A 27,942-nucleotide genomic window follows, 5' to 3' on the forward strand; every position below is an offset into this window, starting at 1 on the left:
ACAGGGTTACAATTATTTTCCTCGGAATATCTATTACATAAAATCTTAGTCCTACATATTAAACAGCCTACATATCAAGGTTCCGGTTTAGTCATCCTACCTGCATCACTCTTTCAGCCACCTACATTTGCGTGACATTAAACTGGACATCATGATGCCATGTAATCTTTAGTCACGTCTTTCTCCCACTGAGATACACGACGACGCAAACCACCCAGCTGTATTTAAATCTAAAAGCAAAACAACTCGTTTGCCCCCTTCAAATGCGCCAAATAATGAGAAATTGCAGTAGCCTATTAAGTGAGGCAATGGGGGGGGGGGGGGGGGGAGCAAGTTATATTTGACAGAACACGCGTTTTCTGGCCGCTGTCGAAGTGGGAGCGCTGGCTCGCGGTCCGATTGGCTGCCTAGCGGGTGGTGGGCGGGACCCTGCGCTGTGACTCACCGCCCGACCCATCAATCACGTTAAATGTCCTGAGAGCTGCGGCCGGGGCTCTTGGGGCCGCCGATCGTAGCTGTCCGGCTCCATGGCTGTTAGTGTTTGTCGGGACTTGTTACGTTGTGCGAAGAATCTGCAAAGTGATCCCGATCCTAGTTGAAGTATTTTTTAAGTGACGCACAGCCACGGTTTCGGCACATGACTCCAACACTAATATTGATTTTTGAAACATTATTTATTACCCGGCTTTATTTCATTGCTTCGATTTTAATTATTGTGCACCTGGACCGGATACTTTCTCCGATACCAGTAAGTATAAATATCTGTCTGCGTTCGGGTGGCCTATCTTATTGGTGTGATTTGGGACGGAGAGTTTGATGGGACGGTGGGGGCACTGTATTTGTTATTATAATGAGCCTATTGATACCACAAAGTGCGAACGAAGCGAACTGCAACCCTCACAGCTGACATTAACCTTAAAGGGAGCTGCGAAGAAGACACGAGAAATAGCTTTTGGTAAAATTTTTGGAATATTTGCAAAACTTGCTGCTGATTATAAATAAAGCACCGTGCAATTTAACGCTTTTAGTTTAACCGGAGAGTTACGCGAAGATAATTAATTGATAGTTTTGAATAGGGAAACCTGAACAGTCAAGAGCCAATGTAGTAGTAGTATAGTAGTAGTAGTAGTAGTAGTAGTAATAACAATAATAACAATAATATAATAATAATAATGAATAGGGGTGTCGTAGGGTGGGGATTCGTTTCCTGTGCAGTGCCTTTTGAAAAAGCCGGCTGGAGTGGCTGACTAGCTGTTCCCAATGGTACATTGGTACATTTGTCATACAGCCCGAGTTTTAAGGTTTTGACCTTTATTAACAATGCCATTTGTCTCATTAAAGCGAAGGGTTTCGGTCCGTGGACTCTGTGAAGCCTGCATGCATTTGGACGGGCAGTACGTACGAACTTACGGCGTGGGCTACATATCTTACCGTACGATAAAAATGATTTTTTTCATAGTGTAATTAGTACGGGCGGATGAAATTACGTACGAGATAGTTTTTGTTATAAGATTATCAGTCCAATCCGGTAGACCTCGCATGATGTTCAAATTGAGGCAAAATTTAAACTCATTAAGCCAGAATCAGTCAGCTTTTGGAGATCCACCTTACGAGCGCTGCATATTGGTAAAATACAGCCGTCAGCGACCAAATAGTTTAAAGGAATTTTAAAGTTTAATTTCAAAACCTGGTGAATGGTTTCGTACATTTGGACCTTGTGGCAGTATGACTGGATGGTCAAAAATGGGAATTCCAGTGGACGCTGCGAAGCCCACCCTCGACCCCACTGCACTCAGCTCTCGGGTAGACAGGTCTGTCTGCAGGGTGTAATTTATACTGTAAGCGGGACTTTACCTGGCGAAAGCTGCGGGGTTTGTGTGTATCGCAATCACTGAAATAAGAAAGAAACGGAAATCCTTAGGTGTGCGTATTAATCTGTTAAAGGTGCATGTATGGGACGGGAGGGAGCTAAATGATGAGAATGACGGATTGGCTAACGGTGGGTAGACCACTGCTAGGTCTCAATGGCGATATGTTTTGACATAATTCGGAAATACCTTTCTCATAGATTTCTTCTGGTCCTGGTTGGGATTGTCGGCGTGAATTAGGGGGTTTCTTTTTAATTTCCCAGCTTTGAATGGATTATGCTTGCCGTCGTGAGCCTGTAGTCGAGACGGACACCTCAGGACTCCGCGTATCAGCAGGCGGAAACAGAGGGTCTATCTGGTGTCTGTCCTTTATAGGAAAGTTATGCTTAAGTAAACACCTAATGTACGGCATTTGTCAGTAATTAGGCGACTCCTGTTTATGGGGTGAAGACACATGGTATATTAACATAGTATATTATGTTAAATAAATTACTGATGTTGTGATTCGTTTGAGGAAATTCTCAAGAAATAAAATGTGTGTAGATACCTAATAGAAAAGCTTAAGAGTAAATTGAATTATATACAAAATATCCATCCACCCATTTTCTGCATCCACTTGTCCTATTGGGGGTCATATACAAACCAATAATCTATAAAAGAAAATAATCATTAAATATTATTAATCATTTATTTATTAACATAAAAACTGATTTTATGGGACATGTTTAGTTCCTAAAACCATGTATGCCTCTGGACAGTCAAATGTGTTTTTATAATTAGGTGTCATGAAGTCGTCAAGGCGACGACATTCTTTCACAATGTCTGTCTTCTGTCTAAACGTTGCTATAGAAATATTAAAATAATAAAATAGATGGGGCTCCAGCTGTGGGCTTTTACAGGTGCAGGCATGTCATTTTGCATATTTTTTTGATAAATTGTGGATATACACTATATGGACAAGAGTACTGCAGGAACTTCAATGACATCCCATTCTAAATCCATAGGCATCAAATACCCCCTTTGTAGCTATAATAGCTGCCACTCTTCTGGGAAGACTTTCCACAAGATTTTGGAGAGGGAATTTTTACCCATTCATCCAGAAGAGCATTTGTGAGGTCCGGCACTGATGTTGGACATGAAGGCCTGGCTCGCAATCTCTATACTAGTTCATCCCAAAGGTGTTCGATGGGATTGAGGTCAGGGCTCTGTGTGGGCTAGACACGTTCATCCACACCAAACTCACCCAACCATGTCTTTATGGACCTTGCATTGTGCAGTGGGGTACTGTCATGCTGGAACAGAAAAAGGCCTTCCCCAAACTGCTCCCACAAAGCTGGAAGCATAGAATTGTCCAGAATGTCTTGGTCTGCTGAAGCATTAAGGACTCCTTTCATTGGAACTCAGGGGCCAATTCCAACCCCTGAAAAACAGCCCCATACCATTATCCCTCCTCCACCAAACTTTACAGTTGGCACAGTGCAGTCAGGCAGGTAATGTTCTCCTGGCATCTGTCAAACCCTGACTCGTCCATGAGACTGCCAGACAGAGAATCGTGATTTGTCACTCCACAGAACACATTTCTACTGCTCCAGAGTCCAGTGGCAGTGTGCTTTACATCACTCCATCCGACACATAACATTGTACTTGGTGATGTGAAGCTTGCATGCAGTTGCTCGGCCATGGAAGCCCATTCCATGAAGTTACCGGCACACAGTTTTTGTGTCGAGGTTAATGGCAGAGGAAGTTTGGAACCTGTTCTGTTACTTCACGTGGCTGAGTTTCCGTTGTTCCTAAATGCTTCCACTTTGCAGTAGTACCACTTACAGTTGACTGTGGAATATCTTGCATAGAAGAAATTTGACTAACTGACGTATTGCAAAGGTGGTACCCCCGCTGGCCATATGGAGAGAACGGGCCAGACGGGTTGTGACAGTAACTGTGATTTAAGACAGAAGGTGTCTGTGATTCTGTGGATCTAGAGACGGTTCTCTCTCCCCCAGGTCTATGCATGAATGTTGATCAATGATGTCGAAGAGTATTGCCACCTGTGTTTACAAGACTACACTCTTCTGAATGACCTATTTTTAACAGCGTGCCGTTTCTAAGCATTGATCATTTTTGTTCTCAGTGACTGCACTGGGTACTTTATAAGAGTAGTGTGAAGTGAATGAAATGACTGTTTCAGTCTGACAAGTGCTCAGTCCCACTTGTGTGACACAGGCGTTTGGATGTTTTGCGAACCTTTAACAGTTTCCGTCTGAGCAGAGAACGATTCATGTCGCTGTTTGGGTGAGTGCTTCGACCTGGTTGTGCTGTCGACCTGCATATCCACAGCGTGGGAGTCCACAGTCCTGCGTGACTCAGCGGTTTAGGCTTCTGGACCCGTGATCAGAAGGTTGCTGGTTTGAATCCCGTTCTATTTGGAGTAACCATATCGCCATTGGGCCCTTACGCAAGGTCCTTATCCCCCCCCCCCCCCCGAATATAGATCTGACCGTGTGCTCTGACCCCAAGTTTCACTCTAACCTCTATACGTCTGTATCTCTTAATAAAAAGAGCATGATGAGATAAGTAGACAAAACTCATGTGCAAAACCCTAGTGCCACACTGAGGCAGCCCCTGCGAAGGACGAGGCATTGCATCTGCCGCATTCCTGCGTGAGCAGACGCAGTCAGGGTCTCCCGGCTGCACCCTCGACGCCGAGCGGTGAGCAGACGCAGTCAGGGCCTCCCGGCTGCACCGTCGAAGCTGAGCGGTGAGCAGACGCAGTCAGGGCCTCCCGGCTGCACCGTCGACGCCGAGCGGTGAGCAGACGCAGTCAGGGCCTCCCGGCTGCACCGTCGAAACCGAGCGGTGAGCAGACGCAGTCAGGGCCTCCCGGCTGCACCCTCAAAGCCGAGCGGTGAACAGACGCAGTCAGGGCCTCCCGGCTGCACCCTCAAAACCGAGCGGTGAGCAGACGCAGTCAGGGCCTCCCGGCTGCACCCTCGACGCCGAGCGGTGAGCAGACGCAGTCAGGGCCTCCCGGCTGCACCCTCGACGCCGAGCGGTGAGCAGACGCAGTCAGGGCCTCCCGGCTGCACCGTCGACGCCGAGCGTTGGGCAGGCGCAGTCAGGGCCTCCCGGCTGCACCGTCGAAGCCGAGCGGTGAGCAGGCGCAGTCAGGGCCTCCCGGCTGCACCGTCGACGCCGAGCGTTGGGCAGGCGCAGTCAGGGCCTCCCGGCTGCACCGTCGACGCCGAGCGTTGGGCAGGCGCAGTCAGGGCCTCCCGGCTGCACCGTCGACGCCGAGCGGTGAGCACCACTGGGACACACACACACACACACACACAGAAAGCAGTCAGGATTCTTTATGGCCACCTATTTGCAAGCTGGACCTGTTGGAGAGGGTAGCTGAGGGGATGCCAGTTCACACACACCTACCCGTGTGCACAAGCTCAGGAGCTCTACACACATCTCTCGATGTTCTCACCGTCTTCTTCTCGTGGAGATCTGTGTTTTCAGGTTTAATTCTGCCCGATCTGAAAGGGAGAGTGGCAGGGGCATGAAGGCCGATCCAGGCGGGACGACCCCGCCACCTCAGACGGCGGGAGCCACTTGCTTCTCGTTGCATCAGACCCGTCGCCGTCTCGTCCGCTCCACTCGCAAGCTCTTCCTGCCGATCTCCCCGCTTCCTTCATGTCTCGACCCGCCTGCCTCTCGCTCTTAAGCAGGAGCGGCCTGCTGGCTGGGTCCAGGCTGCCGGAAGCCCGAGAGAGTGTGGCCAGGGAAGGGGGGGGGGGGGTGGCAGGAGAGGAAACCGGAGAAGGAACGGAAGTGAGACAGAGCCTGGGGCCTCCGGCGCTGCCTTTGTAGACACCAGGAACGTGGGCGCAGGAAGCATCGGATTAATCTCGCAGCTGTGATTAGGCTGTTTTACAGTATTGTTTAAGCGGTAGCTGGGAACCTGTTATTGGCAGAGCATGATGTGCTGTCTGCGTTAGTGAGTGAGTGAATACATGTCGCACAGACTGCTGTAGCAGCTCCTTGTGATGTAACGTCTATATGAGTGACAGTTGTCATCGCACCCCCCCCCCCCCCCCCCCGGAAACCCAACACCCAGCCCGCTCGATTGCAATGCACACAAGCTCGACAAACACTTAATATTTAAAAACTGACTGGAGGTGATCTGTTTAATCAACAGGGGTCCGCGATGGTCAGCGACCCTCAGAGTAGGATAGGGGACATCGTCGGAGAGAAGCTGCAGCCTTTAATGAAGCTCCGATGCCAGGGAGGCCCAGCCGTGTCGTGCCAGGGGGTCCGATTATGCCCTCTGGGGTCAGTGTTGGAGGGGTCCTGCGTGAAAGACCTGACGGTCTTTATCCGTGAGAAAAGAGACTAAACTTCAGCAGCCATTATAGGAAATCCTGAGTGGTCTTTTCTTTTCTTTAAAGTTTCGGTCAGTATTGCTTCTCGGGTTTGGGTTTAGTCAGGGATATCGGTGTTACTGCTCAGTCATTCATAATGGAAGGTATTTTCCAGTCCAGCTGCTCATACCATCGCATGAAAATATATATTTTTCCTGTTTTGGTTGTTAAAACAAAAACACACTCATACACACAAACCCAAGGATCCTCATCAAGTGATGTACGTGTGACAGGAATCGTGAGATATTTTGGGCTTTTAGGTACAGATGGGGACTTTTTCTTAGCGTGGGCGTCGGCCCACACTTCCCTAAAACGCGAAGCGGAAATGAAAAGTGAGGAAGTGCACTGGTGACTCCCCGCCTGCTGCTGGATGTGTACTTGTTTTCACCACCCCGCACGGCTCAGCTTGCCCATCGCCGGGGTAAACGCTCACTCCACCAGCCCTGGAAAACCGGCTCCACAGTTCCTTTCTCTTTCTCCCACTGCAAGCAAACATCTTACGCATCCTTTCGCCTTTCGCTCGGGCTAAAAATAGACCCTCCATACCATCCTCCACCGTATCAATCTTGGCTGCAGTCCTAGGCCGTCTCATTCGCCAGCGGTGAGGATGGAGATCCGGAATCTCCTGTCTTCCGCAGTCTCCCTTTCGCCCGGGATTCTGAGCGAGTGATTCGGAAGCTAAATCAAGCAGTTTCCGTGCCTACAGATGAGGTCCACGTAGCGTACACACCCAGGGCCAGCCGACGTTAATTTAGCCAATTGTCATAATTTCTGATATCTATGACCAGATCAGTTCTATAGGCGAGAAAGATCCAATCACACTTTAGACAAACAAATCAATAGTGTTTTATTAACCACAGAGGCAGATTTGTTTTGGGGATCGAGATTTTATGGAATCCTGGGTGGAAAATGTTCATGTTTACATCTCTGTCTGCAGGAAATGGTATTGGAGCTTCGTTCTCTGAGGTGCCCCCCAGGAGGATGGATGATACGATGAGTGGGGGGCGGGAGGGGCTTTGGGGAGGCTTCATTGCTGTTCGAAATTGTTCTCCTCAATAATTCATGATATTGACAAATAAGATGAGGAACAGCCCATACAGTTCGGGGGTGGGAGGGGGCATTAGCAGGGGAGGGAGGTTCCCGCTGTGATGGGGGTAGCCAGCGGGCCGCCTCTGTACCGTACGGAGGGGCTGTGGGCCGCGGGTCTCACCGGTGCCAGCATGGGCGGCCCTGGCGGCTTGCCGGGGCGCCGTGCCCATTGTGTCTCCAGTCTGCTGACATCTGGGCTCCCCCCAGCACGGTCGAAACCCAAACCCCACCCCCCCCGCCCGCCCGCTCACTTTCCTGCGAGAGTGTGCCAGTGCAGCCAAACAGAGGCACGGTCAGCTCGGGACGCTGCGGCAGAAAGGGCGCATTCTTCACAGCCAGCCGTGTGCCAAGTGCCCCCCCCCCACCCTCGATTATGTCAATGGATCGTAGTAAGACCCAGGTCCGCCTCACCCACAAAGTGGACCATCAGGACAGGGTCACCTCAGGGACTCACCCCCATTCTCCTCATTTGGGGTGCCGGGACCCACTGAGGCCATCCTTAGACTGTGGGCGTTTCAGCCCAGTTTGACAGCCCAGTTTGACAGCCCGTCCGTCTTACATGGTACGGCTCTGTGTCTTCTGGTCTGCGGAGGTGACCCAAACCAGCAAAATGTGCCAGCAGCTGCTTGCAGAAGTTAAACCCTCGTCCTGCTGGTCTCTTTCAGCCTATTTCAACTGCAGGTTCTTTATGAGGGGGGCTCGGCCCCCGAAACAGCTTTTGTTCTTTGGCACCTTATTGTTTGTGGGACACGACAGGCCTGAGTGGGAGCCCCACTGCAGGGCGGGGCTGGGCGGGGCTGGGGGGTGTCTGCCTTCCTTGTGTTACCAGTGGAGACAGGAAAGGGGGTGACAGGGGTGGGGGGGGAGCCCCGATACTGACCAGCCACTCCCAGTCAAGGCTGTGGGGGGACAATGACTTCTGCACAAATGGGATTCTGGGAGTTCCTTGCAGACATACTGGAAAATATACACACTTATGTTTGTTTATTCGCGGGAGGCAAACACCCTGGACAGCAAACTCAAAGTATTTACAGCTTAAGTACCAAGACAGGAAAAGATTTTTAAATTTTATGTATTAAATTAATATTTAATTTACTTTAAACTTGAACTACAAGCTTTGCTGTAGAGGCCGGGCACTAACTGACTTTTATTTTAACGTGCAAATCGAGCCAAATAAATGGGGGCGAAGACCTTGGTGTTTGTGCGTGAGGTAGAGGATGCAGAGGGGCGACTGTGGCAGTGCGGGGGGGGGGGGGGGGGGGCATGCTCACTGGCTTTTTGTTCCACGTTGCCGGGTGATGGGCACAGAAGGATCAGGAGCAGCTGTGGACAGCAGAAGCTCTCCATCCTTCGCTGCCGCTTGTCCCCAGGCGGGGGCGGGGGTGCGGACAGCATGCGGCCGACTTCACAAAGCAAACTGTGTCACCGTGGGGGGGGGCACTGGGGGATGGACGGACGGACGGGGGGGTAGCCGAGCCGTAAACTGAGCATTTTCAGTTCTGCAAGTTTTAATTTGAGCTTCCCCGCTCTGTGAGCCTCAGCTCCTTTAATGTTGGCCGGAGACGGTTAAACACCTATTGAGAAGCAAACGGGCCAAAGATGGCCGGCCAACTTAATGGGAGAGAGCTGAGTTTGTGCTTATGATGTTTAACTCCCCGTAAGTGTGGATGCATGTGGGGGGAGCATGGTGGAGGGTGTTGTGGTTCAGTAGGAAATTGAAATTTGACGGCGGGGGGCAGTTATATCGGGCAAACACACAGCAGACATCCTCCCTGGCCCACAAACTGCTGGCTGAAGTCCTCAATGTGCCACACATACCCCAGCTCAGCCCCTGGGCCCCCACTGCGCATCAGAATGGACGCCGTGAGGACCTTAAGCTACAGTGTCAAACAGCGTCTGGAGAAACGGAGGGCTTTTTGTGTCCAAAATGGAACCGGAGTGACATGGGCAAGGCTGGCTGCAGATGAAAGTAGGTCACTGGCTAGGCTAACGGAGAAACGGCTGCTCACCTGTGGCGGTTAGACGCTACATGCTAACAGAGTAAGAGCTGATCACCTGTGGTGGCCAGCTGCTACTCGCTAATGGTGAACGAGCAGGTCAAAGGCTAGGCTAATGGAACAAAGGCCCCTCACCTGAGGCGGTTAGCCGCTGCAAGCTAACAGAGCGAGAGCCGATCACCTGTGGCGGTTAGCCGCTACACGCTAAAGGCAAACGAACAGGTCACCGGCTAGGGTAACATTACAAGGGCCCCTCACCTGAAGCCGTTAACACATGCTAACACAGCGAGACCTGATCACCTGTGACAGCTAGCCTCTAGTACATGCTAACGAGCAGGTCACTGCTCCCCACTAGTGTCATTTTTCATGTGCCGTAAATCTTCCTTTTTGACAGATCAGTTGGGCTAGGGGTCTCTCCTGCCCCCGTCATCCTCATGAGGGCCGTGCAAACACAGGCGGTGGCTTCCTTTGTAGATACCTTTGCTGGCAACTCTGATGTGTGGAACCGGGTCACCAGATTCCATCGCTGTCTCCTCCGGGCACCATCCTTGTGAATCCCATCTGTGGGGATGTCACGGTCAGCCACGTGTGACGTGTGGCTCCTGCCATAAAGCGCGGTACCGCGGAGGGCCTGTACATGCTGCTGCAGCGCACTGGCGGAACGCTCCATACTACCAAACCCCCGCTCTCTCACTCTCTTGTACCCTCTCTCCCCAATTAAAAGGCCCCTTTTAAATAGAAGCCCCCCATCCTTAGCTCTTTTTTAAGTCGCGTCAAAGTCGTTGTTGCTTTTTTCCCCTCCTTTTTTCCTTTTAAAATTCGGTCCCAATACAGACAAGCTCTGTGCTTATAGTCCCTCTGGAGCCAAAGCCAAAAGAAATTAAAGAGAAAAAGAAAACAGGATGATAGATGGACGGGTGTCTTATTAGGAGTCGACTTCGAAAACCGCAGGCATCCGTTTCTTGGTCGCCATCCAGAGTTGGGGTATTTTTTTTCCCTCGCTTTTGATCATGCTTGGGGTGGGTGGGGGTGACAACTCGGAGTAGTGGTGATACGTGAGAGAAGGGGGCTCTGTTTAATAACCATGACAACACAATAAAATATAAATTATATCTCCTAGTCAACTCACCTCTCCTCCAGTTCAGAACAGGCACCAGAGAGTCTCCTTAGAAACCCCAAAGCCCTCCAACCACAGCCAGAGAAGCACAGCGGACTGAGTGTAGAGGCAGTGTCCGGCGGCAGGGACCAGCACAGGTCCTCGTGGGAGTGCCAGCGTTTCCTTCTCCGGACCTTCCCTCCTCCTATGTTTGTCCAGTGTTTGTCAGTGTGGATGTGTAGGAAGCGGAGCACAGTGAATGGACCCCCCCCCCCCCACTATCACCATCCCCTTCCAGATTGCTTCCAGTTGCCACGGTGTTTGGAGTCTGGACTCTTCACAACCCGAGCGGCCGTCTCTCTTGACTCCGATGGTGTGTCTTGTCCCCGTAGCCGAGCATCATGGCAATAAATGGCATCGGGAATTTTTGTCCCCGCAGGTGTTTTAAAAGGCATGTTGAGGATAACCCTGTACCTTTAATGGCACATCAGTGCCACACGTTAATGCTACACGTTTTGTGGCATAACGTACAAGTGCTCATCCTTTAAATGTCACGTCTCTTTGTATTTTCATCTTTCTGAGTAAGCCAGAAAGCACAGACTAGTGACATGCTCCAGTCTGTGCTGCGATTTCTCGGTCACGGTGGCCCGCCTCCTACGTATTTCCCACAATCCTGCAGCATCGTCCGCCAGCCTTGGGCTGTGTGTGCGGCGTGCACCCATGCATGGATCCCCTGCGAGTCTGGATTGTTGCGTAACACCCTCCCCCCGGTCTGCTGTCAGCCCGCCAGTAGGTAACCAGGAGACGCGCTGAGGGAGAACAGGAAGGGGGACGCACCAAGGGGAGCGGTAAGGAGGCTGCCAGGCCAGGAGGACATGTGTGTGCGTGTGTCCCTTCGTGTGGGCTTCTAAAAGGAGGCCACACTCCCCAGAGACCATGACATGTGCATTACACTTGCGGGGGCTGATTCGCCAGTGTGTGCATCCATGTTCTTAAACCCGCCACATTGTGCTCTAATAGCCATGGGCCAGAGATTGTTCAGACTTGCCTGGAATTATGAAAAATGGATCAGGGCTCTGTTTGACCTGGAAAAGACAGCGGCGATCAAGCCCTCACTGAAATCCGGTATCCGTCCACACACACACACACACACGCACACCTGGCCGAAGTTGAGGAACCTGAGGCTATAAACCTTTACATTATATTCTCTTTTAGCAGCTCAACTGAGACAGCTTACAACTGTATCTCTCAGCGCATTTGTAAAGCTGGCCATTTTTACCAAAATATTTCCGGTGAAGTTCTCTCTCAGGATTTAAGATCTCTAACCACTGCGCCCCCTGCTGCCTCTTTAGATTGCAATGTTATGAGCACAATTTTTCTTCAGATATAGGAAAATGACATAAAGCATTACTTGCAACGATAAACTGTCTGTCCTAAAATCATCGGCCACATCTGGCAGCCACATCTGGATGTCCTTTTTGGGTTACTGGGCACATGGACTTTGGATTCTGCGTATCACCCTCTGCAGGCTTGGCATCACATAGCATCGTCTGCTTTTAAAAGCCCATACGCCCAGGTCTTGCTGCCTTTCCCTGTGGCTTCAGCCTATAGCTTCCTATGACCATAAAGGATGTTTATGTGGTGTGATCAGCCTATTCTGGACCTGCTAGAGACCACACCAAAGGAGACCCATCCAGATGGTCTGCAGCACCTTCAGATGGACCATTTAGTTGGGTTGCATGGTGCATCCAGCTGTGTGTTTTTACTCTGGTCCTGATTTGGATTACAGGCAGTTAAGGGGCGAGTTTGTTTTGCCATCAGACAGCTGTTGTACGTCTGCGCCCCTTGTGACGTAGTGAAACAGCCAGTCATGTAAAATTAGAAGGTAAAAACATGCTAAAGAGGGTCATTAAGTGGCACGAGGTGGGTATATATCCAGAAGTTTCAGTAGCACGATGCTGATTTTGGAGTAGTTGCATCTGCGCAGATTGTGTCCCCAGGTTAGAAAAGCACGAGCAGACCATGAGGAGCGAGCAACTCGGCCAGATTGAAAGCAGGTTGTTTTACATTCCGCCGTCCTCCCAGCATGGACGGAGACATGACCGTGCACACCCGCCAGCACCGTTATGAACCTTCTGCCGTGATGTGGGGGGGGAGGGGGGGTTGCTCGACTGTGGTTTTCTTCTCCACACGAAAACTGTGCCGTGTACTAAGAAAGGCGAGTGCCGATTTGCATTAAACCGCTCCCGCACTGGTACGGCCAGCAAGTTGAAGAAACCTGAATGGAGGAAATTGATGGTGTCACCTTACCCGGAGCGCCTTTGTTGGCTCTAGGGCCCGTATTAAAGGTCTCTCTACAAGCCTGCCTCCTTTGCATGTTTGTTTGAGGCACTGCCGTCCCAGTGGGTCTGGCGCCTCGTCTCTCCCGGCTTGGATTTAAGCGGGGGTGGCCACCTACTGCCCACCCTCAGTGCTACATCGCTATAACTTTTTACCGTTTCTGTTTGAATCATTATTATTGCGGGAGAGTCTAATCGTCCTCGTGAATTTCAAGTGAATGTACGGGTTTTTTCTTCCCCGGAGTCGAGTGATTAAGCAGCTAATCTCATTGTGGGCTTCTATAATTAAACGAAAATTTAGTGTCGCTTTAGCCAGATCTATCTTAATTAGAGAGCTGAGAAGTTTTCGGACCGGTCCGAAAAAAATTGCATAAAATCATTAAGTGCTCAACGAAACCTGCCATTTTACTTGAATGTCCCTGCTTTAAAAAATCATGTATTTGTTTATTATGCTGTTCTATCAATAAATTGTTAGTAACAGCAATTTTACTTTTAATTCATAGTGATTTTACTTTTAATTCATAGTGGGAAAAAAACACGATTAACACCGACGATTTTAATGTACCTTTTTGAACACTAAAGGAAAATGCATTTAATGCATGAGTTTGGCATAACAGCGAGGTGAGCTCAAATGCATTTGTGCCATGGTGTTTTCAACTTGCATTACATCGTGTAACAGCGTTTATGCCCTTTTAAATGTCAAAAGCGATACAGTTGAACTTCTGTAAGTTAGATGCTGCTATTTTGATAGATATATAAGCAATGAATCACTATGTCTGAGGGAAGTTCCCCGGAACTGTCTAATAATCTGTTCCTTATGTTAACCATGTTTTCGTCATCTGACTATATCTGAGTTTATGTAAATTTCAGCGAACGTGCCGCCGAAACCCAGGCAAATCAGTTTAATGCTTTTACCAATGTAACGGTGAAAGAGGGCTAAAAACAGTAAAGGCTGCAGCATCCAATCTTAACGTGGAAGTTTGTTACGTAATACCGTAAAACATTACGTGATGTTAATTTTAAAACCATGCCGTGATACTACGATAATGTCACAAATCGATTTTATGCATTTATTTATTTATGTTAACCTAAGGACGGTCAGCGGCCCGGGAGGTAGCACCATGGACTGACACTCCCACCGTGCAGTGCCGAGCCCTCATGCGCGTGGAGTTTGCGTGACCTTCCACATCCACGCAGGTTTCCTGATATGGTCTGAAGACTTGCGCTTTAGGTAAACTGGCATATCTAAAACTTCTCATAGCGTGTGATTGTGTGCCTTGTGGTAGACAGGCATCCCATCCGGGGTGTCCCCTGCCTTGTACCCTGCACTTCCTCTCCAGGCTCGCTGCAGTCCTTCACCGGATGGATTATGTAGTTATGTCAGACACCATAATACTATAGTAAAGAGGGAAATTTACAGTCTTTCAAGCCTAGTCTGTCATTTCTGGCGGAAGAAAAAAATCCTCTTCTGAGTCTGAGGATACGCACGGCCACATTTCACTGCTAGCATACTTTTGATATAGCAATAGGTAAAAAAAATGTCTTTTGCGCTAAGAAACTGGACTTCCCCGTTTGTGACGTAGATGTTAAACAACCAGGGGTGCTATTAACTTTGGTCAGCTGGCTGAAGTGAGATTTTTAACGAGTCAAGTTTGCACACACAGGCACGCGCATTTTCATGTAGGCCTATGTATCATGTTATAGTCTGTAGGGTTTGCAAACTACCCCAAAGCTTTTGATATATCTAATTTTATGTTTCTAATGGAATAATATAGATCTGCCGTAAGATTTCTTGCGTGAGCGTTATAGTCAGAAAGCGTGTGTCACGCCAGATGCATGAGAGTTGGCAACCCTGTAAACAACTTATACACCATGTAGTATTTAATGGTACTATACTGTACAATAGTGAAGTTAGGCAGGCTGTTGTGGAGTTTTGTTCATATTTAAGGGCAAAATGCAGAAGGTACGCACACAAGCGAGCGGCGTCACCTGTGGTTTTCACGCAGTAATTAGTGATCACTATTTGAACGTCTTCCCTCTTTTATTTTCACCATCTGTCCAATCCCTCTCTCATCCGCGTTGCCCCGGGTTAACGATCAACGCTGCTGAACAGATGTCTTTGAGTTCGGCTGAGTGACATACGAGAGCAGAGCCCCCCCCCCACAATGCGCCCGGACGGCCAATGCTGGGGTATGGCCAGCGAGGCGGGGAGCCCTGGCTTGGTTTTGCCAGCTGCTTTTTACTCTTGGCACCGTGCAGAACTCGTAGAAGCACAGAAGTGTATAAGTTACTCCCACATCTGTTATTTCTGTATAGAATAAAAAAGGTATAGAAACGGCAAATGAAATGTCCCTGTCGAATGCGCAAGGAGAAACGTGTGAGAACAAAACCGATACACAATCCTTCAGCTAAGCAAACTTTGGCAAAAGGCTCAGAACCTCTGCAGGGGTAGGAGGACCTGAATATGCAGGGAACAGAAGGTTCCAGCACATTAGCTGGCATCCGGCAGACTTCAGGCCACCGGCTGGATATCCAGGAGCGCTTCCGCTACCTCCAGACCGCCGATCCGGGTCCATAACCGAGGGCAGCTAATGGTTTTCTCCGTGCGTGCGGTGTCTGGCTCGGATGCGCTCCGTGGCGGAGGCCGCTGCGGCGTTGTTTCTCCAACACCGTGCTGTTAAGGTACCGGTCGGACCGGTTTTTCCGCAGGGTGACAAATACGCGCGGATACGTATGAGGACGGCTCGTTCCGGTTGGTTCGCGGGCCGGAGAAAGTCGGGAGTCCTGTTTCATATACGAAAAAGCAAAGGGCTCCGTTCATGCCAGACTGGTGTCACTGTGAAACTTTAACGGAGACGTTTCTCACTTCTGGTCTTTAAGGACCAACGTATATGCAGAATTTTAGCCCAGTTGTGCTTTTTAACTGTTGATCATAATACTAACCTAGTTAAGCTAATTTACCTCCCGGTATATAAAGGTGTTCGATATGGATCCGCCATGGCTTATTTAGCTACTTATTTATTAACTCATTAGTATATTTCGCGTAGGATATAAAGAATCTGGTTTAATTAAATAGCTCGCCTCATAAATTAAACATTCTTCTTTTGCTTTTTAATGCCATAATGTTGCCAAAAATCCAAATCGCCATAGAAGTGTAACCATACTTTTTTAAAATAGATTTTTTTTTTTTATCAATATTTATTTATAGGCCTACCTACATGAAGTCTCAGGTTTCCCAAGATATAGGCTACAAGTGATATAGGACATATAATCATTGGCCTATTTTATAATCTGCAGTTGAATATCATTACTAGAATCGGTTTACTTATTACTAATCGGTTATACGGAGGTATTTCGTTCAGCCCAGACATGTGATCTGGCTCATTAGCATAATTATACGAAAATGTTGACGTTAAAGAAGCTTTCTCAGTTTTCTTCCCATTGCATTTATCTGACACCTTCACTGCGCAGATGTGCCGTCACAGCCCAATCCTTCAAACTCCGTCCTTCGAGTCCAGCTGCTTGCAGGGACAGAAGACCACGACATGAATTAAAGAATTATCTCTCATTACACTGGACTACTGGTCAGCCATTTCCTGTAAGAGAAAGTTGATCCTTTTATTGATCACCCATTACAAGGTTATGGGCTAACAGGATATACTGAAGGAAGAGTCACAATATGTAATAGTTTATTTCTAAAATATATATATTTTTTCCATACTACGTACGGGTGATTTTTATAAGCAGATAAGGTTTTATGGTATAGAATAAGATACATATGTACTCTTGATTTCACTCACCAGTCAGCAGTGATAAATACTACATTTACAGAGGCAGTTAGTCATTCTAATACCAACTGCGGATGTCCCGTACGTATCACAGAAATACCAGTACGAAGCGCTGCTGTTGGATTTGAAACCAGTCATAACACTCGTTTACGTATCTGTAGCCAAATCACCCCCTCCCTTATTCTAAGTGCATGATTCCTGCAGTCACAGCATTTCATCCCCTGCTGGGAGTGGTATGTTCCAGGATGTCAATGCCCCCGGTTTGCAGGGAACGTTCTGTGAACTGCTCGAGCTGGGCCGTGCGGAGGGCTCGTCTGTCACGACCCTGCCTAGGCCGCCTGCGGAGGCACCTGCAGAGACCGTGTCTGGCCCCATCAGCAGAGATGGTGCCGCCTTTCGGTACAAAAGGGCCACACCTTGTTCAGCGCCCAGGACGCTACACTCACTTCTTATCCGAATTCGCCTTTATGGCCTCCGTTTGTGCTTTTTTTTTTGTTCCTTTTAAAAAGCCACGTCTAATTAGTGATGTTTTAAAATTATTATTTTTAACCAGGGCCGGAAAATGTTGTACTTGAAATTGTTGAATAACTTGAACGTCTCAGATATTTGCGGTTGCTGACACATACTGTGGTGCTGTTTCTCGGACGTGTGGGCAGCTAGGATATACCTCGTCACCAGAGCCTGTAATTTCACTCTGTATTTACATCAGACGCAGGGAGCCGTTTAAAAAGAGTTAAATTCCCTTCGTGTTTTTTTTTTTGCACCTTTTCATAATGGCACATTCACAACCCATGAGAGACCAGAAACATCTAATATTATTGGCTACTTATCTGCAGTAGCAGCGTGTGTGTAGTTTGCTGGCTGCGACTAGCAACTGCTGGGTCCCAGCTGCCAAGTGTAGGTGGAGAGGGAGAGAGAAAGAGAGTGAGTGAGAGAGGTGAAGAGGAGTAGAGAGTGAATCAGTGAGTGAAAAGGTAGAGAGGGGGAGAGTGTGAGTCAGTGGGGGGGAGAGTGAGTGAGTGAGAGGTGAAGAAGTCAAGAGAGTGAGAGGTGGAGAGGGAAAGAGAAAGAAAGCTGTAAAGGGGGAGAGTGAATGAGTCAGAGTGAGAGGTGGACAGGGAGTGAGGGAAAGAAGGTAAGAGGTGGAGAGGGATACAGAAAAAGACGGGGGAAAAAAGTGAATGAGGCAAGGAGGGGAAGAGGGGGAGTGAAAGGGGAGACAGAGATGGAGAGGGAGGAAGAGAAGAAAGACGGAGAGAGCGAGTGAGAGGCAGAGAGGGAGAAAGACAGGGAGAGAATGAGTGAGTGAGTGAGAGAGAGGGATGGGGGAGGAGGGAGGAAGCAGGCAGGGTGAGTGTGCGATTGTGTTTCTGTGTGCCAGTGTGTGTGTGAGAGAGAGAGAGAGAGAGGCGCGGCACAGCCAGACACAGCCGGCCGTCTCTCGGCGCAGCAGCGGCTCTGCTTTACGTCACCCTCGAGCGGCTGCTGGATCAGGGCAGTAGCAGCGGCGCCTCGCCTCTCAGCGGCCACACCAGCCGAGTCGGGATCTCATTGGGCGCCATTGCGGACTGCTATGCCTTTCAATCGAGCTAAAATGAAAGTGCGAGCGACCATTTGAGGAGTTTCGGTTCGATGCGCGCTCTTAGCGATGGACGTAGCTCTGTCAGCGGGACGGCGAGCCCCATGCTTGATTTAAAGAGCCGACTGGAGCTGAAGCTGGTAAGTTACTAGTTACTAGTTTAAACGCCGGAATACGACGCAGCGCCGTATAATCGCTCTGTACAGATTAATGGAAGTTTGGCATTTACCTCCACTGGCTCGTCTGGCAGTTCACTTTTTAAATCGGGAAAGCGATAGAAATAAATCCATTTGGCTATAGGAGCTTACGTAAGTATCTAGTTAAATGGGGATGAGAATTGGTATGCTTTATGATTATTTTAAATAAAAAGCAAAGTGTTCTTCGGGTGAGTGTGACAGCGGTACGTGTTATTTTCACACTTTGTGGCCATGTATGTGAATTTGGGTGCATTTCGATCATACTGCTGACCTTCTCAATCCTCTGATCTCCCTCCGGCAACTCTGCCACCGCGCCGACAAAGTTACTGTGCTGCTTGGTTTGAGACCCATTAGATGGACGAAGGTGCGCTGTCCTGACAGATGAAGTTTGGTGGTCCCTTCGCCGTGCCACGGGCGGGGGCGGCGCACACCCACGCCTGGTGACATTTAACTCCGTGGAGGCAGGAGGATGTCTGTCTGTCATTAACCTTATTCACTAAGTGGGCTGTTGACGCCGCTCTGATCAAGAGATACGGCCGGTCATGATCTTAAACGCAGCCACCTAAAAATCCCCCTTATACGTCTATGCGGGACAAGAAGACCCGAATTCCGATTAATTAATTACATGTGTTATAACAAAATTGCATGTGATATATAATGCTACATATGTGTGAAAGCTTACTCTGATGTTTTTGATCGCTAGAATGTAGATTTCTGTTTATACTCGGCGAACCCGTTAACATCTCTAGCTGATCAGGTCTTCTGGCTGAATTGAATTAAACGGACCCGTCTTACAGTGTCCGTACTCTTTAAATCAAGCAAAAGACACCAGCCAGTTTCTCAGGTCACAATCGCCGTAGCAGGTATGTCAAGGTCAATTAGAAATGTGATTTAATATATATAGCGAAGTCAAATGGGAACCTTTTGCAAGGCAGCCATCAAACGACACACAACCAGCACAAAGAATTGTCGATATCGTTTCGTTTAGCTCTCGGATCACATCGGGCCAGTGAAACCAGTGGGTCAGTATACGTTCCACAAGTCAGTTAATAGTGATGTGCTTATTTTTTAACCTTCCCCTTTTCCCTTGGATAGTTTCCTGTCGAAGCCGCTTATGACAAATAGATTTTTTTTGCGCGAGAATAAATGCCGTTTGCACTGAGCGTAAGGCAGAGCTTCATAAATATGTAATTCGTCATTTGAGACGGCTGATTTCTGTGTTATGAGACTGTCAAAGGCCAGCACTGCGAGGCAGAAGTTTATCACGTTGCCTGAGCGTAGTGAGATCGGATTTCGAGAGCGTGGTCCAGAAGCAGAAGGCGCAGCTGCAAACAGGCAGCGCTCGCTGGCTGTTCTTCTACTTTGGCGCTTGATTTCTAGCTGAGGCAGTAACCTGGCAGGTACACACGCTAACCAGTAACCCCGCAGTACGAAGGACTTTCACCGGGCCGAGCTCTGGGGTCACTCAGCCTGGCCGTAGTGCCATATCTTTTCGGAGCAGGTGTCTCCGGCCACACAACTACTACCATTTTTGGGACTGGAGTCAATTCGAACATTATACTCTCTTGGCATCTAGAGCCATTTTGTTCTGAGACATTGACTCTTCATTTGAATATCTATATGTCACTTTTACATTTGTTGGTACCTCAGCACTATGCCCAATCACAAGGTACTTCACAGTGAACCTGGGCATAACTTGAACCAGGGATCTTTTGGGATGCCCTGCTGGGCTTCTCAAGCCCCATCCGGTCATTGGGACATTAAATAAAAAACTACAATGAATAAAGACAGGACACAAGTCAAAGTACCAACTGTGCCAAGTGTAAGGATGCTGTCACATGACCATATGGGCCATATGAAATACATAGAGGGAGTGATGTCACCTCCTGTTTACGTCCCTTTCTGAGGAAATACTGAACTGTCAAAAAAAACAAAACGAGGCAGCCCCCTCATGGCTGGTGTGAGTCAGGTGTCTCCCGGATTACCTGAATGGGGCGGCTGCTTCTGACTGATGCTGAGCCTGGGGACATGGCGCGGCACGTGACGGATGCCCGCGACGTGCCAGTACGTGTCTGCCCTCGCCAGAAGACACACGGGGATGAGACGCTTCGGAAACTGCCGTAAAACAAAAGCATTGTGCATTTTGAGATTTGCCAGGGTACAGATGGAATTTTATGGACATTTTAAATTAATCTTGACTTCCTGTTTGTGTTACGAGATCTGTTTTATTGCCCTTAGTCTATATTCATCGCTTTATCAGGCCTGTTTTCTACTTCTGGTTCAGTCTGTTTGGGATTCACCTTCTTGTGGGATAGGCGTGCTGTAACAGTAAGGCCATCCTTTATTGGGGGCCTAATCTCATCCAGGAGGCTCTGATGTTTTCAGGAATATGCTGCCTTTATGGCTAAAAGCTAAATGACATTTTGAGTGTGATGTACTTGGCCCACGCTGCTAGTTAAGGCATCTGACATAGACTTGAGCCTTCGGATGGGTCATTTTGGCCTCGTGCTTCTCTTCACCAGGGCACCATTCTGACAGTGCTTCCACTAGGGGGAACCAGCATCAATCTGGTGACCTGCTGTACACGTGTCGTCTGGGGCATGCGGCTGTCACGAGAGCGACACACTCCTAAAGGGTGACACACCTTAGTGTGCTGTCATCTTAATGAGAATCCAGACCGTCGGTATGAATCAGACACCCTCTAATAACTTGCAAGCAGTAGACATATTTGCACCACCTTGAATGTTTCGTAAGGTGCAACATTTAATAGCAGGAAGAAGGTTGTGGTGTCACAGCCAATGACAGTGACACACCCTGCCTCCCAGTCACCTTAAAAGGACACTGGTTATGTTCCGTTGTGTCTTGAAGATCCAAATCTCATTGGGATATGCTTGTTGGACCCATTTCCCCTTGTCCCTTTACTACAATTTTCCAGTGCAATTCATCGATCCTTCGGCCTGTGGTGCCCCCAAACAAACACACGTGAGGTTTTCTCTTTAGAGGCAAATCCCTAATGGAACAGCGTGATTGGTGGAGCTCTCTCGTTTAACTGGGCTGGGTTCAGCACTGCTTCGTCAGGACACGCCCCTCCCATCCCCTGCCGTCCTGGCGCTCGTCCTCCCGCTCGTCCTGTCCAACCCGTTTTAAAGTCCCCCAGACATGCTCTCGCCGTAACGGGAGACTGACTCATGTGTGAGATGGTGAGGATTCAATCCACAGGAAGTGGATTTCGGTTACAGCACGTCGACCATCCTCATCACTTTTAGAGCTTGTGTGCTGCCGACTTCATGCTGGATCATTATCCGGAAGTTTCTGCGGCATTGCCCTGGAGTGTCACGGGTGGAGGTTCAGATGCCGCCGGTAGTTTTATTCCGTGGCTCGCTATGAGAGGCCCCCGTTGTGGATCTGGTCGTGAGCCTTCCTAGGTCACCCCCCAAGGTGCTGTTTAAGCATGGGAGAAGGCAAATAAGTACAACAGTAATCATCTGCATGACTACCGCACAGTACTTAGTGAGTAGCAGGTACAGACCTGTGTCCACTGCCCTGGTCCTTGTGGTACCTGGGATAGGCTCCAGGCCCCCACAATGCTATACTGTAAACACAGTGATGGATGGATGGATGGATGCATGCATTCTCTTCACGGTGTGATAGTGAGAATTTGCTTAGATAATCACCAGAGACACGGGGTCACGGTCGTACAGCCCGTCACCTGAAGAACAGGCAGACGCTGGTTGGAGCCCCCTGCTGGCGGATTGCGGGTTTCGGTGGGGGTACGCTCGACCCTGTCGGATTCGGATGTTACGCCATAAACCCGAGGTCCCCGTTCCCAAGAGTCTGCCTGGGTCCCCTCGGCACCGGCGCGCTGCGGGGCAGGAAGGGAGAGAAGCAGCGCTGTTCCTTTCTGTCAAACCCCATCTGGCTTCCCATCATCCTGCTGGGCGGATTCTCAGCTGAGGTTCGCCATGGCAACAGGCAACCCGGTCCGCTGCACTTCCGGAGAGAGCCGCACTCCTCACCCATCTAACTAAGTCTGTCTGTCTGCCTACCATCCGTCCATACACTCTCACTCACTCTGTCACACCAACACACACACACGTTTGTATTCCTGTTTGTGGGGACTACCTATTCGTTTCCATGAGAAAAACTCTAATCTCAACAATGATGACCTAGCCCTAACTTTTACCACAAGTAACCAAACAAAATACAAGACTTTTGGCATTTTTCGTGTTTTGATTGCAGTCACAGATTTTTATAAAATTGAGGTTATCTCTTTCTCTCTCTCTCTCTCTCTCTCCGTCTCTCTCTCTCTCTCTCTCTCTCTCTCACACACACACACACACACACACACACACCCCGGCACCCGCCGGCCTCGTGCTACCTCTGCTCCCCCACACGTTTGTGACGAGCGCCTCGTGAGTCCATTCATAGCCGCCGTTCCAGGAATGCCGGCCATGTGATGCGGGGCCGCGCCGAAACCTGACTCATTTCGGCGCGTCTGCTCTGCCGCGGTGCCGCCGGCATTCCTGCTGCGACGGGACGGGGATCTGTTGCCCCACGTCACACTCGGAGCGGGGGGCTGGCGACGTTACGCGCTGTGCGTTACGCGGTATCTGTTACGCTCCATGTGTCACGCATGTCTTCACCGGCGCGCTTTGAGTCACGGCGCTGCGAGGAATTGAACTGGTTTCCAAGAAACGGCGCCGAGCGACTTCTCTGCGCGCGTGACCCACGGGGGCGTCACTCTGCGTAAACCCTGTGACTCTGTCAGTCCAAGCTGCCTGACTGTTATGAAGATGAATGGTTTAAACAGCAAATATAAGCTTACTGTTTACTGACGTGTGGCCGGGCCGTGAGCCATGCTGCTTTGTGTCTTTTTAAATACGTGTTACAGGTTTCAGGTTTTCTGTTCTTAATGCCAAATAACGTTTGAATTACCTATGTGATGCGCTTCTATTGCTCATTTGTCGATCAGGGGTGCGAGGGGTGTCCTCTTTCTGGGGAATAACCCTCCTGAATTCCCATGAATCTTTTAAAGCATAATATTAAGCTGATCCAGATCTTGTGGAGTTCACTTTTATTTCTTAATTACTATAGCTATAATATAATTTTCTTTCTGCTGTTACTGATACTCACTCTGATGACCAATCACATTGATTACAGTGGGGTCAGTCTGATTGCCAGTCACTCTGATCACTGCCAGTCACTCTGATCTTATCATCAATAAACTTGTTGTTTATTGACGATGGTTACTGACGATGGTCACTCTGATTGTGGTCGCTCTGATGATGGTCACTGACGATAGTAACTGATTGTGGCCACTCAGATGATGGTCACTGATGATAGTCTCTCTGTGGTCACTGATGATAGTCACTCTGATTGCAGTCACTCAGATGACGGTCACTGACCATAGTCACTCTGATTGAGATCACTCTGTTGATGGTAACTCTTATTACAGTCACTCTGATTTTGGTCACTGATGATAGTCACTCTGATTGAGGTCACTCTGTTGATGGTAACTCTCATTACAGTCACTCTGATTTTGGTCACTCTAATTATGTTCACTGATTGCGGTCACTCTGATAGTCACTTTGACAACTCACCCTGTTTGCTGTCACTCTGATTGCTATCACTCTGATTTTGGTCCCTCTGATGACAGTCACTCTGCTGTCACTCTGATTGCTGTCATTCTGTTTTCTGTCACTCTGATGATGGTCACTCTGATGATGTTCACTCTTCTCTCGTCCCACAGATATATGTTGGGTAAAGGGGCAAAGCGGAAGCACGATAAGGATGATGACGGGCTGGAGGGCGACGCGGTGGTGGCAGCGGGGCGAGGGGGGGGCCCCTCTAAGGCATCCTACACACTGCAGCGACAGACCATCTTCAACATGTCGCTGATGAAGCTGTACCACCCGCGGGCAGCGGTCGAGCCCAGCCTGGAGCGCCGTGTGCTCATCAACAACATGTTGCGGCGTATCCAGGATGAGCTGCGGCGTGAGGGCGGGGCCCAGCCCCTGCCCCTCCCACTGCCCGCCTCCCCGCCCCCCGAGGACCCTGCCGATGAAGGGTTCCGCGAGCCGCCCCCCCCGCCACCCGGGCTGGCGCCTCCAGACTCCTGCCTCACCCCAGCCTCCCTATTGGAGGCTGATGCCTCCCTCTTCTGCAGCTCCCCCTCCCCACACACCTTGCTCTTCCATGGCGCCCCCTCTAGGCCAACCCCTTCCCCGTCACCCTCCAAAGATGGCTTTTCCTCCGCCCTGGACGAAATTGAGGAGCTGTGTCCCGACGTCGCAACGACTACCTCCCCCCCTCCTGGAGCATCTCCTCAGGGGCCCCAACTATCCCCCATGCTCCCTGCAGGGGGAGACCTGAAAGCCAGAAAGCCCGACGTCCGAGGGGTGGTGATGGCGACAGACCCTCAACCTGGTAGCCTGGACATGAGCCCATGCCCCCCACTCTCTTCTTCCTCCTCATCCACCACCTCCTCTTCCTCCTCGGGCTTCCTCACGGACCTGGCGCTAGACGACATCCTGTTTGCGGACATCGACACCTCCATGTATGACTTTGATGCGTGCACCTCCGCCTCAGGGACCGGCGCCGCCAAAATTGCCCCCGTGATGACGGCGGATGACCTGGTCAAGACTCTGTCGCCCTATGGCGGCCCTGGCACCGGTCCGACCTCAGCCGCTCCAAGCCAGCCTTTCAAAATGGACCTGGCCGAGCTGGACCACATCATGGAAGTCCTGGTGGGTTCCTGACTTCAGCAGCGTTTCACAAAAAATAATACATAAATATGTATTTCAGAAGAACAAAGAAAATATAGACAGTGCCCATTTTTGTACAGTTTTCTACGCCGGGCAGTAAGAAAGTGATGGGTGGCGCCCCTTAGGGGCTGCTTGACGACACTGCATGCCATTGGCCCACCCTTCCATGAGACCCTCAATGCAGAGACCATCAGGCGGCTTCTAGCAGATCCCAGTGCCTTCATCTGCCTCTGACCACCCCACGGCTTGCGGTCCGTCCCCCGGTTTCCACGGCAACCTGCGGGCAATTCCGCCGGTTTCTGGCTGCAAAGGATACCCCCTTTATTTAAGCACAAATGGTGACGCGGAGATTCCCGTTGTCATGTCCCACTTCTGTATATAGATCCTGTTTCCGGTCCATCAGCGCTGTCCACACCGGCTCAGTCAATGAGTTTGATGATGATATTTTTACACAAACTGTATTTTTTTTGAAAGAACAGAAGTGCAGAATTTAATACTCATCACTGAAAGTATTTTAATAAGGTGTGTTCTCTGAACCTTCTGTTTCTCTTAAACGTGCGAGTTTCCGCACGCAGGGTTCTCCAGGAAGGCCAGTGGTTCCAGTTGGGGCATTGCCTCATCACTGGTCCGCCGGCCAAAAGGGACTTTTCATTGGGTCGCATAGATGTCGAATCTGCAATAAGTACTCAAACCAACCAATCACTGTGAGAGAAAAAAGAAACTACAATCTGTTGGAAATTAGGGCACGAATCCACCTCACATCACAATGGACATTTGGATTTAATTGTACGTGTTTCTAAAAGATTAAATTATTTTATAAAGGTAGTAGTTGACCAGTAAAGTATGAATGGAAAGGGAAAACATGTACAGTTTACAAAAAAACGTGGTTTACATTCACGGGGACTCCACTTCCGTTAGACAGGAGTTACCACAGGAAATGACATCAGCTGTAATATATGTTGCCGACACTGACTGAGAGTGTACTGTTCATCTCGCTACATTGTAATGGGACATGATTGCGGGACGATGCCTGTTGTCCTCACGGACTCGCCAAGGCAGCCCCCCCCCCCCATGCATGCTCCATGAATAATACCCTTTACCATTGCACCAAATAACTGTTTATTTTTCTTTTAAAATCATTTTTAAAGCTGTGTTTTAGCGATCAATCCCCGAGCGTGTAGCTCCGCAGAGGCGTATCGATGTCTGCAGCCTTTTTGCCAAATGGTGTTTCCTGCATCTATAGCTTTGGGTAATTTGGTGTGTCTGCTGCCTCAGAGTATGACCCATGGCCACCTAATATGGCTTCTGTATGTCTGATGTTCCTATTTAAGTTCAGTTGAAATGCTGTTGCTTTGTTCGTCTGAAACATCGCCTGTTCTCTCCTTGTCACTGACCTGTCTGGGGCGGCTTCTGGATGAACAGGAGGTCAGGTGGTCAGCCGACCTGTAGGGGGCGCCGTCAGTGACCCAGCGGGCGCAGGCGCCCCGGAGCACTGCTGAGATCACGGCACAGACGTGTAGGTCGAGCCTAAGACACGCCTGAGATGCGTCATCATGGCTTGAAATAGTGTTCCCCCTAGTCCGTTTATGACGTTTGGGGGGGGTTGAGGTTCCTACGGGCAGCTGTCAGTCAGCACGACTGCAAGTGCAGAAGAGGCATGGAGAATCAAAGTAACTTTTTATCAAATATAGTATTTTTCTATTAAATTTTTAAACACGTTCACATCAGCCTCATCCCTGATGGAAGCAAAGCCATTCATGTAGCTTATGGAGGAAAAATCTTTCAAACTAGAAACGTGTTTTGTGGGGTAAATCGTAGTACCTGCTGCGTCTCTGAGAGTTTGCTCGAGTGACCAGGAGAGAACCAGGTGGACAGATTGATTCCTGAATGTAAAATCAGTAACAATTTCTTTGGTTTGAGGTGATTTTTTAAAGTTATTTATTATTTGTTTCCTGTGTAAATATATTTATTTTAATGTGATGCTAACATATGGATTGTAATGCTTGCAGAATGTAAGGTAGGAATGTACTCGTCTAGGAATGTAATTTGTGGGGGCTTATGATTATGAGAGCGCCTTTCCCGTGCGTTTTAACCTTTTATTTTCATATGATTTTTACTGAGTGGTTGGGGGGGGGGGTTGTGAGGTCTGTGCCAGGTCATGGTAAAAACACTCAATCCTGGACCCATGGGGGTGCGTTTGGGTGGGCAGCCCAGGACATGAGCACGAGTGTCTCTATCAAGTGGATGCACAGTTTTTCCTTGGAGTTTAAGAGCTCTGAGCTCCAGAGCCAGAATGTCAGGATGCTTCCGTCAATGATGCCAAAAATTCCATGATTTTTGTACCATCCACATCAGATGGATTCAGTGTTTTTCTTCCAGAGGCTTGGAGGCTCAGCAAACTCATCCTGGGCAGGCTGGGGGGGGGGGTTGGGGGGCTGGAGAGCACTGGGACAGACCTCGCCCTGCTGGGTGTAAAAGGGCATTTTCTGCTGGGGGAAAAAATGAGGCTGTATTTTTTTTCCACAGACCTTTTGAGCTGCGGCTTTGTCTATGCAATATTACATACTCATCCAAAATGGAAATGGAAAGTAAATAAAAACATCAAACTGATTACTGTATTCACACCAATGTATGGACTGTAGTGTGTGTGTGTGTCTCATTTTATCATGAGGTGTGTGTATATGTATGTGTGAGTGTGTGTGTGAGTGAGTGAGCCAGCTGCAGTCTTACTTTTGTAGTTTTATATTATACAATAAACTGAAAGTAAAGTACATGACTCTTATTGCACTTATTTTCCAAAGTGAGGGTGTTGACATTGG

The 27,942-nt window shown here is 49.1% G+C and overlaps 1 protein-coding gene and 2 long non-coding RNA genes across 4 annotated transcripts; 1 reads left to right on the top strand and 2 right to left on the bottom strand.

Moving 5' to 3' along the window:
* The first annotated feature begins 509 nt into the window (after window positions 1–509).
* Window positions 510–27,894, top strand: LOC111850751 (SERTA domain-containing protein 2-like). 2 transcript variants are annotated; one of them, XM_023824958.2, is made up of 2 exons: window positions 510–748; window positions 24,109–27,894. In XM_023824958.2, the coding sequence occupies exon 2, from the start codon at window positions 24,113–24,115 to the stop codon at window positions 25,115–25,117; it is 1,005 nt and encodes a 334-aa protein (XP_023680726.1). In that variant the 5' UTR covers window positions 510–748; window positions 24,109–24,112; the 3' UTR covers window positions 25,118–27,894. The 2 variants fall into 2 exon arrangements, with proteins under 2 accessions (XP_023680726.1, XP_023680725.1); XM_023824957.2 differs by lacking the exon at window positions 510–748 and adding an exon at window positions 17,823–18,302.
* Window positions 16,081–23,049, bottom strand: LOC111850754 (uncharacterized). Its single transcript, XR_002839874.2, has 3 exons — window positions 22,738–23,049; window positions 20,345–20,474; window positions 16,081–16,313 (listed from the first exon to the last, which is right to left on the bottom strand). It is a non-coding gene; the product is annotated as an uncharacterized lncRNA (long non-coding RNA).
* On the bottom strand, window positions 21,126–22,382 carry LOC111850753 (uncharacterized). The gene is made up of 3 exons (XR_002839873.2): window positions 22,069–22,382; window positions 21,889–21,951; window positions 21,126–21,800 (listed from the first exon to the last, which is right to left on the bottom strand). It is a non-coding gene; the product is annotated as an uncharacterized lncRNA (long non-coding RNA).
* Window positions 27,895–27,942: the final 48 nt, after the last annotated feature.

The sequence above is a fragment of the Paramormyrops kingsleyae genome, chromosome 20 (assembly GCF_048594095.1).
Source record: "Paramormyrops kingsleyae isolate MSU_618 chromosome 20, PKINGS_0.4, whole genome shotgun sequence".
Taxonomy (NCBI): Eukaryota; Metazoa; Chordata; class Actinopteri; order Osteoglossiformes; family Mormyridae; genus Paramormyrops; species Paramormyrops kingsleyae.

Excerpts from the sequence above, each read along its gene's own strand:
- LOC111850751 (XM_023824958.2), top strand. The coding sequence starts at position 24,113 with ATGTTGGGTAAAGGGGCAAAGCGGAAGCACGATAAGGATGATGACGGG.